At 41.0% G+C, this 10,405-nt stretch overlaps 1 protein-coding gene across 2 annotated transcripts; it reads left to right on the plus strand.

Moving 5' to 3' along the window:
- The first annotated feature begins 65 nt into the window (after positions 1-65).
- On the plus strand, positions 66-6,368 carry stbd1 (starch binding domain 1). Of its 2 annotated transcripts, XM_058617657.1 has the most exons (4): positions 66-740; positions 1,932-2,164; positions 2,610-4,874; positions 6,156-6,368. In XM_058617657.1, the coding sequence occupies exons 1-3, from the start codon at positions 425-427 to the stop codon at positions 4,842-4,844; spliced, it is 2,784 nt and encodes a 927-aa protein (XP_058473640.1). In that variant the 5' UTR covers positions 66-424; the 3' UTR covers positions 4,845-4,874; positions 6,156-6,368. The 2 variants fall into 2 exon arrangements, with proteins under 2 accessions (XP_058473640.1, XP_058473639.1); XM_058617656.1 differs by having other exon boundaries at positions 68-740; positions 2,610-6,368.
- The last annotated feature ends 4,037 nt before the right edge of the window (positions 6,369-10,405 follow it).

A 10,405-nucleotide genomic window follows, 5' to 3' on the forward strand; every position in this document is an offset into this window, starting at 1 on the left:
ACCCTCCTCACTCCTCCATCCTTGTCTCAATCAGTCATTGATTGATTGATTGATTGATTGATTGACTGGTTGTTTGATAAGGGAGGATTTAAGTGATCAGACTTCAGTATCAGATCAGACTTTAAATCCACTCCGAAATGAACAGAGTGGATTCATCACTCACGCTCTCATCCCCTCCCCTTTTTCTCCTCTTTTATGAATGAATAAATGCTGAGTGGTCGTCATTTGTTTCCGCCAATCAGGAGCTCGCACCTGCAGCCGTGCGCAGCAACACGACAGAGGTCAGTGCACTCTGGCGCGTGGAGGAGAGAGTCCACGGGAGTCCACGGGAGGAGGATCAGCGGGAGCAGGAGCAGCTTCACTCCCACCATCAGGCCTCCTTCATGATCAGCACCTGAACTGAACTCAGTCATTCCTCCAAAAAATGTCGCCGGAAAACAGCAACAGCGCCGTGGCTGCGGAGACACGCGTGGACCTGGCCTCGCTCTTCTGCATGGTCGGACGCCACGGTCCCGCCGTGGGTCTGTCTCTAATCGCGGCTGTGTTTCTGCTGCTGGTGGGTCTCATCGTCTACCGGACCGTGAGGTGGACGCGGAGGAAGGCCACGACCACGTCCGCGGACACGACCACGACCACAGCAGGCGACGGGGACAGCGGCAGCCCACGACACGAGCCGAACACCGAGGAACCACACATCAGCAACAGCAGCAGCAACAGCAACAGCTCCGTGGAGTCAACAGGTAAAAATAATAACAATCATAAAAAAAGAGCCATAAATAGATATTTGACTGGCGCGAGGATGGTGCGTGGAGCAGGTGTGAGGATTAATGAGTCATTATAGGATATAAACCAGTAATATGGAATATCGTGATGATGATAATAATAATAATGATAATATGTATTAAAAAAAAACGGTCTTAAATATCCCCTGCTTGTAATATAAATAGACTGAACTGCAAGTTTCATGTTCTTTTAAAAATATATATATATGATATTGTTATTTATATTCAAATGATTTTTGAACTGATGTTATGATTTTTACCCATGAGGATCAACACATTCATGATTCTAGCATTTAATCATTTTTAATCAGATTTAAAGGGAAAAAAAGTACTATATACTATATTTAAAGTTAAAAGTAAAAAAAAAGATTTTTGACGGATATTTCAACTGAAATTTGCAATTTAAAATAGTATTGTATTTATATCTATATTTACATATTTATATGTAACAAGAAACTATACTCTGTTTTATTCCAGTCATATTTTTCCATTATTTATCTGGTAATTTAACTGCTGTTGTGATTTTCACCAAGAGGCTGAATACATTCAGAAATTAAGCCAATTTTAACATTTGCCGAGTAAAATATGCAATTCTTTCTCACAGATATTGTGATATACTTACAGAACATTACTGTAGATAAAACTACACAAACATTTTCACATTCAACATTTTATTAACATTTAACATGTTTATCTAGTCTCATAAAATGCAATGTCATAAACAAATCATAACGCAAGTAACATGGATTATGTAATGGTAATAATCCAACCGTTACATCACAGTCTGACTCTAGCAGTAAATACACTGTCATTACACCAATACTTCTGTATTATAATAATCCAAAATTCTGCATCAACTTACAACAGTGACCGTTTTTCTCTGTAGCATTAAAATACAGTGCGTGCCATCACAGACAGCGTCAGATAGAACCTGAGTGTGTTATTGACCAGCTCAACTGAGGCCACTGAGCAAACTAATCACCACTGACTGTGCTGATTGACTTTTCCTGTGATTAAAACGGGCTCTTTGTCGCTCGGAGAGACAAGTAGATAAAAAAAACATCATGTCATGGAAATCCTAATTTAAATGAAATGTCAGTGTTCGTAGAATCAATCGACACTCAACATTGTTTTTTCTTTCCTCTACAGATGGGGTTCAGTCAGGTGTGAAGGAGGAAGGCGATCCAAAAGTCAGGCATCGCCGTGCAGCTGAAGCTTCTTCAGCTCCTTCAGCTCCTGCTGCTGCTGAGAAGAAACACCGTCCTCTTTATTATTCTTCTTCTTCTCCTGCGAGCGACGTCCAAATGACAGGAGACAAACACGCGGCTTCAGATCTCACAGACGCAACTACAGTCGAGCAGGACTCTCATGAAGAAGCAAAGGTCAGTCATAACCTGATATTAGTTGACTATGATGGATTGGAAGTTCTTCTGCCCCCCCAGTGGCCAAAAATCAATGAATGCACCTGTAATGGAACGTTTAAGACACGTATGTAATAATATATACTTTATAGACAAGAAGTGGCTCTCTTTCCAATATAGAATCATCCTACTAAAGCATACTAGTTACCAAGGTGATCTCTTGTTTCTTCAAAGCTGCTTTCTCCCACATCATGCTCATGAAACTTGTTGAATCTTTTTAAAGTGGACAGTCTGAGCTTCTGAACATCTTATCTAATGCACAACGGGGACATTTGACGCTAAGCTACATTTTGGATCTCATCCTCTCTCTCTCTTTCGAGGGTTCAGATTAGCAGATTTGTCTTGTGAAACTTGTAGAACTCATCTCATTTAATCCTATCATGTTTCTTCTCATGTGTCCTTTCAGGCGTTTGAAGCAGAAGATCAGAAAAAAGACGAGAAAGCCAAACAAGAGAAGGAGTATTTTCAGTGCGTGTCAAGCAGCCAAGTGAACTTCGACCCCCCAGCGCCTTGTGTGAATGATAATGTTGTTAATGACGGACTACGACAAGATAACAAAACTGCCCCAGAGATAAATGGCACAGAGTCTAATTCTGAAGACCAGTCGGATAATCTAGATCACAGTGAACACTCCTGCAATCACTTCTCTCCAGAGGAAGAACGGTGTGAAGACCAACAAGGACGGCAAGAGGAGACCTGTCCTTCCAAATCTGGACTTAACCTGTCGCCTTCACAGCAGGACAAGGCGACACCATCCGTTTTGGACTCTGATGTGACCGGAAAAGATTTAGGTGACGACCAAGTTCCTACAGCTGCCGAATTTGACACCCGTCCACCACAGTCTCGTCAGACGGAACAAGAAGATGAACATGGTCTTGTGGATCAAGATGAAGGTGTGATCTCAACCGAGGCTGATCAGGTTAAAGAGAAAATACCAACTAGAGGTGACTGTGATAGTCCAAGTGTGGAACTCAAACCTTCTCATTTGAATGAGCTTGTAAATGTTGATAATCTTGAGGAAGCTGAAATCCCAGGCCGAGAAGGTTACCCTGAAGTGTCAGTGGATCTTCAACCTCCACAGAGTGGACTTAAAGTTGAAGAGTTGGCCACATCTTTGGAGAAAGAAACAGATTTGACTATTCCTGACTCTTACCTGCCATCTACCAAGAAAGATTTAAAGTACGAAAAGAACGAAGCTGCTGCAGAAGAAAGCGCTGACCTTCACATGCTACCATCTTACAAAGACCAAACAACCGGCCAAACGGTAAATGAGGAAACTTACAATAAAACCAGTGTCAGTGCAGCTTCTGATATAGTTCCAGGTGATACTGCTGCTCCTGATTCTTCAGAAACAGTCAATGCTCCTCTAACAGGAGAGGAAACATCTTGTTCTCACCTCCCATCTGTTTGCCAAGAGCCAAAACGTGACCACACGGAAATTATTGAAACTTTTACTGAGACTCAAATTCCTGTGACTAACGCAGGAGTTTATATTGCAAAATCTGTGATGTCTGAACAAATATCTGACCCCGACATGTGGACTTTGTCCCAAAACCAAGAAAGTGACCAAATACAAAACAATGAAGATCCTTCTGTTGTGGCTCATGACCTCATTCATCCCTTGAGTCAGATTACATTGCAGCCTTTTGAGCAAAGTGAGCTGAACGTACCATCTCCTGGTGTCGGAGAAGAGAGCGGGATCTCAAGCATGACTGTTAGTCCTGACGTGCAAGACTCTGGTAATGAGTTTGGCAAGATCGTTGACGATATGGTGGATGCTGATCCAGAGTCTGAGGAAATGACCAGCCACTTTGCCGATGATATAGTCTTATCTGTATTTAGCACAGAAACCACGGGCGTCACGCTTCGTCACACAGATTGGACTCAATATGATCCGTTTGCGGTCAACGCCAACGAGGACATGTTTGGCCATGAGATTGAGGACAGCTACCACTCGGCAATGGAACAGTTTATGATGCAGATTGCAGGAAATGGTTTGAGCTCGGCCGATGAGCCCAAAAAACTGTCAGACATGAAAGGCACCTTTGAGGTCATGGAGATTAAGGAGAAGACAGAAGTCGTCAGAATTACAAAGAAAGCTGAAAACGGTGCAGAAAATGAGACGGAAGAGTTATATGAAAAGACTGAAATCAGTATCATGGAAGCGACGATGGACAATAACGAATGGATCATGGACAGTAACTACCAATTTCCGCCCTGGATGAGCCCTTACATCGCACCTTCTGCCCAAGACCACACGAAAACCAGACAGCTTCCCACTGAAGATGCCACACATGGTGTTTGTAGAGATACAGAAAATTACAAAAAAGGTCAGCCGATGTCCCAGAACATTAATGTGACCTTCCGCATCCACTATGTCACGGACTCGCCGTACCAGATGGTGGCCGTCACAGGAAACCAGCAGGAGCTCGGGAACTGGAAGAAATACTTCCTGATGGAGAGAGCCAAGGACGGACTCTGGACCGCGGTGGTCAGTCTGCCCACAGAGAGCCGTGTGGAGTGGAAGTTTGTGGTAGTGGACAGGGGCGGAGTGTGTCGCTGGGAGGAGTGCAACAACCGTCTCCTGGATACAGGCGGCGGATACGACCTGACGGTGCACAAACTGTGGGGGATTTTGTAGGAGGAAGACCGGGATGAAAGAGCGGCAGAGGTGAGAGGCTGAAAAGCTGGGTTTCCATCATAGTTCGGTTCGGTTTTGGTACAGTACGGTACGGTCTGGGACGGTGAGAGCTCTGGGTCAGGGTTGTGTTTTGACTGAGAACTTGGTAGATGGGGAGTGGGCTGTGCCCAATGGCTGCGTAGTGCAACGTTGTACTGGTGTAACGACAATGGACGACGACATCGAACGCAAGTGGTAGTGTTTTTTAAATTCTATGGGATATTTACACCAAATGCAAGGTAGTGACAAGTCTTCCAATCAGCTGACTTGTTGGTGGAGCTAGTCTCACCGCACCATTTTCTCTGGTACCCCAAAATATGGAATGTTAGGGCCTGATTATTTTGGTGCTATTCCTAATGGAAATGCAAAAAACATACCGTTCTATACCAAACCAAACTGTTCCACTCGATGGAAACAAGGTTAAAGTAACGTGACTAGTCCGCTTTGGTCCTGGACATTTCAGAACGATTTGTAAATCTATTCACAAGAACCCAATGATGATACAGTAGATTAAAACTGTGTCTAAAACTCATTATAATTATGGTGAAAAGGTGATATTCTGGATTTTTGTTGTTGAGTTATCGAGTTGTTGAGTTATCGAACTACGAGACCTGACTAGGGGACGAGAAGCGCGTGGACGCAGTCGTCTCACATTGCTAGCGCAAATTATTTCCTGTGTGCAGAGCGGGAGTGTCACCGGGCGACACAAGACCTAAACACAGTCATTTGACAGTAGTAACACATTAGATTTGTTTGTATTTAAAAGTTACGCACTTGAGCTTTAATTTGATTGTTTTTTAGTTTTTCAAGACAATTTTAATGGAATGTGGAAATGTGACTTTACTCAGAGTTGGTAGTTGCACATAAAAGCCATTAAATCAAATGTTCAAAAGTAAATACACAAGGTTTTAATATGATTACTTCCATAAATAATTACCCTTATGGACCCTAAGAGGATTTCCCTCTAACAGCCAGTGATTAATAAGAATTTTTAGTGAACTGAATACACAGAATCTTTAACGTACTTTTATTTAATTTTTTTCCTGTGGCAATATTTTTGAAACTGCTCCTCTTTAAAAGTGACTTAATGAAAGTGTAAATTTTTTTTGTAAATGTATATATAAAAAAAACTATATACATACTACTGTCCATATGCTGCTTAAATACCCTCTTAACAATCTTTAATAATAAAATGCACATAGTTCACTTTTACACAGCAATAATGGAAGCAATAATTGTTGAGTATATGCTGTTCGGCTGGTGTGATTTCAGGTATCCTCATGTGTTTTAACCACTAAACTGTGACATCGTCGTGACGCTGACGCTGCTTCTATCTTGTGTGCATGCAAGATTGTATCCACTGATGTTCTATGAATGTGCCTTTTCAACATGATTGTGTTCTGTCTCACACTCTTAAACGCTGTCAGTATTTTTCCTCCTGTCGACTCTGTATCTCAGATTATCTTAATATGCAATTATTCTGAAGATGTTACTACTCTTGAATGTTGTTGATTAAAATGAGAGTTTACCAAACAAACAAACGGGAATGAGAATTTGTTTCCTCTCCAGGTTTTTATTAAAACTCACACCGTCCTTTCCCCGAGAGTGTCAGGGAACTACGGTGGCCCTCACATACCACAAAGGATGAGGTTGTTACACTCAAACTCATGACCTCGGGCCCCTTGGGGTCTAGTTTGGTTCAAGTGGAAAGAAAAGTGCCAAATTTTTGAGAAAAAGATACAGAAATAACAATATTTATGATGATATTCACATAATTTCAAAATAAAAGTCTGTTTTGATATGGTACGATAAATAGTTCACAATATAAACTTATTTATGACACAAAATCCATTAAAGCTTTTTAAATAGATCATACTCTTATACAAAGATACTTATGAGGTAGTACATTGGATTTCTGCACTAGATAGTTTCTTTATCTGTAATTCCTTAATCGCACATGAAGTAAATGTCCTGCTTACCTGTTTCACTTGCACTGGAGTTTTCCCATCAATTTAATCAGGATTAAACATGTGATTTGTCCTGAAAGCCTGGACACAAAAGCAGACACAGAGACGGGGGAGCAGCTAAATAAAGACTTGTTCAGTTCAGTTATTTGTGAAGACAGCGAGGCACCGGTGAGGGGGAAAATATTATGGTCTGCAGACAAATGAGAACAAGAAAACAGCACAAGAAAATAAAATAACATTAGTTTTTCGTGGAAAAACCAGGAAGCAGCAGAGCAACCTGGTGCTGAGTGAAGGAGAGACCAGGGTTTTATAAGCTGTTGATGACGAGGAGATTAGACACAGGTGTGCAGCCAAGGAACCAGAAGCCACGCCCACTTTTCTGCAGGAGAGCAAAGTGTGGTAGAAAATAAATGCAGAAGTAAAATGAGAGAAATGAGAATAAAACCAATTAAAAGAGGCAAAACACTACAAAGCAGTTGGAAAATGTCAAACACAAACAGAGAATTAAAAAGGAGATTTCTTCTTGTGTTTGGAGTTTGTGAGACGCTCTGAAATGCGAAGGTCCAGCCCACAGAGAACTCACCAGTGATGTCACCACTTCCTCTGTTGACGTGAAAAAGAATTGTGGGCTGCAGTCAAGCGGCGAAGGATCGTGTCCTTCAGAGGAGTCCACGATGAATCAAATCGAACAACATGCGGTTGACGAATGCACACTCCTGAGGATCCAGCCCGCTGATTAAGACATGGCTATTTTGTGCTTCTTACAGTGTTACAGCGCCACATACAGGCCTGGCATATACACTACAGCAATTAGTGAATCCACATTTTTTCATGTGTCAGGTGATTCTCATCAGCTGACGACCACAGAGGAAGGAAAACAGGACACAGGATGTGACACTTTAGCAAGAACTACAAACATATACTAAAAACAGAAGAAAAGGCAGCTAAATTATTCAAGCTGAATAAAAAGAAGCTGGAGTGACCTGAGGGCCATGACACAAAGGGGAGGGGAGAACAAGAAATACACAATAAAATGCAGTAGAAGTTCATATTATAACAGGATTTCTTCAGCACGATGATGTGTCATGAGTCTAAAATGACATTATTGTCTGTACAACATGTCACATTCAGTCTATTAATTGTTAACTAAACATGTGCACAACTGCTGCTGCTGCTGCTGCTGTGGTCCAAAGTTTTGTGGATGAAAAACCAACAGATCAGACATCAGTGTCGTCGTGGTTACATTACATTACATTACTTGTCATTTAGCAGACGCTTTTATCCAAAGAATCTGCCAGGGGTGGAGTTGAACTTGTGACCATGATGTCTCTGCACACAGGGGTACCGGTCTAAATCACTGAGCCACCCCCACCCTTGTTGTGAGTCCAGTCAGCTCCAATCATCATCAGACATGCAGATTTTTATTTATTCATGCCAGGTTGTCAGCTCCGCTCAGCTCAGCTCAGCTCAGCACTGACAGTGACTCACAAGAGCTGAGTGGACGGAGAGTGGCGTACGTGCAGTTACACACACACACACACACACACACACACACAAGCACACACAAGCAATGCAATTTCTGCCAGTAAATGATTAATGTGCTCTGTGGGAAGAGAGACGTGTTTTGTTGTGTGAAGTGATTTCACAGGGTAAACAATAAGTAATTATAAGTAAAGTGGGACATGGAGGAAAAAATAAATGAAGTGGGGTTTGTTTTTTTTCAATCAATAAATCAGACTTTAACAGTTCATTTAAGAAAATGCAAAGTAATTAATCACAAAGGCAAATCAATCAAGAACAAAATGGCCTTGGAGGAATAAAACACATGGCCACTTTATTAGGTACACCTGTTTAACTGTCTGCTCAGACAAATATCTACATGAATGTTGTATTGTATCGTATGATGTTCTCAAAAGTCTCGTTTTGGCAGCAAAACCAAAATTTGAACGATTTCTTTGTTACATGGAGCAAAGAACACAACACAACAGTTCAACAGCTGAAAAGTTAGACAGTTCTCTTAATTATTATTAAAAAAAAAAAACACCTAAACTAATTAATCCATTATCTGTATATAGTTGATAATTAATTTAGTAATTGATTGATCGTTGCAGGCCCATATCATATCGTATTCTAGCAGTGTTTTCTAAACCCTCTATACAGGAAGCCACTTTTATTTTTAAAATGATTGGCAAAATATCATGAGCCAAAAAAGAGTACAAATTTGTACTTAATGTAGCGACTAATGTACAACTGTATCTATAACATATGATATTATTGGTAAATGAATTAATGTTATGCACGTTATTTTAAAACATATACACATAAATATTAACTTCAAGGTTGGACCCAAAAACAATCTCCTGCGAACCATCTGTGGGTCCCGACCCAGTGTTTGTGAATCCCTGTTGAATGGTTTAGTATCGTATCACTTGTTTATATAAATAAAGTTTGTCAATCTAATAGTACATCACTCCGTGTGTGTGTGTGTGTGTGGACCAGCCGCTGAGTCTCATCTCCATGTAAACGTAGATGTGTGTGAAATGTGAACCTCTGCTCCTCCTCCTCCTCCTCCTCCTCCTCCTCCTCCTCCTTCTTGACCCAATTTAAACCAGGTCAGTGGAGTTTGTGTTGTAATGTAACAAAGAACAAATACTCTGTTACTGTACTTAAGTACAAAATGCACATACTTTTACTTCCTCTAACTGTCTTGGTTACTCGTTACTACCAAATCAAATCAGAAGAAGAAGAGCAGGTATTATGGTCTGTATTTATATTAGAGCTTTTCTGGTCTTGATGAGGTCTGGAACAGTTTTCACCCATTCACACGCTTCTAAAACTTAAGTAGATTTTGTATCAGAAAATGACGTTTTGATACTTAAGTACAGTAAAAAGACCTTTCTCAAGTCATTTTCTGGTAAGAAACGTATACTTTTACTCAAGTATCACCTTTAAGGTACTGCACAGCGCGTGATCGCCCTCTTTTTTCAGGGAACTGTTGCCTCTTTGCTCCAGTGACGACAACACAAACACACACAATGACACATGGAGTGTGTGTGTGTGTGTTTACACAGTGGAGACACAGACTGACTGACCCTGACTATGCTCTTACTTTCTAAGGTTGAAGGTAATCCTGCATTTGGACACGAGGTCGACGAGTGACACTCACTTCTCTTTGTGTCAGGACGTCCAAACTGTTTTAAATCCGCGTTAAGGCCGAGAGTCTTAACGCAGAGTGAGCGCTCTCTGTTTGTCTGACTCTTCACACGCATTCACGACAAAGTCCTCACATCAACACATCCACGCAGCTCTCTGTCGTTCATTAACAGACTTTACTGTTATCACCGCTCGCACACACGGCTTTAGACGTGCAGTTTATTTTAAGTGTATATTTAAATATTTATTTAATGACGACTGCAGGAATGAATACCAAACTCACTGTGGCTCAAATTAATGTCAAGTTTATGTTATTCTATACTTTATCTCTTTTAATATCAGAGACTACATATTATTATAATTATTGTTATTATTATTATTATCACTATTACAACAATATTT

This window comes from Solea solea, chromosome 19, assembly GCF_958295425.1.
Source record: "Solea solea chromosome 19, fSolSol10.1, whole genome shotgun sequence".
Taxonomy (NCBI): Eukaryota; Metazoa; Chordata; class Actinopteri; order Pleuronectiformes; family Soleidae; genus Solea; species Solea solea.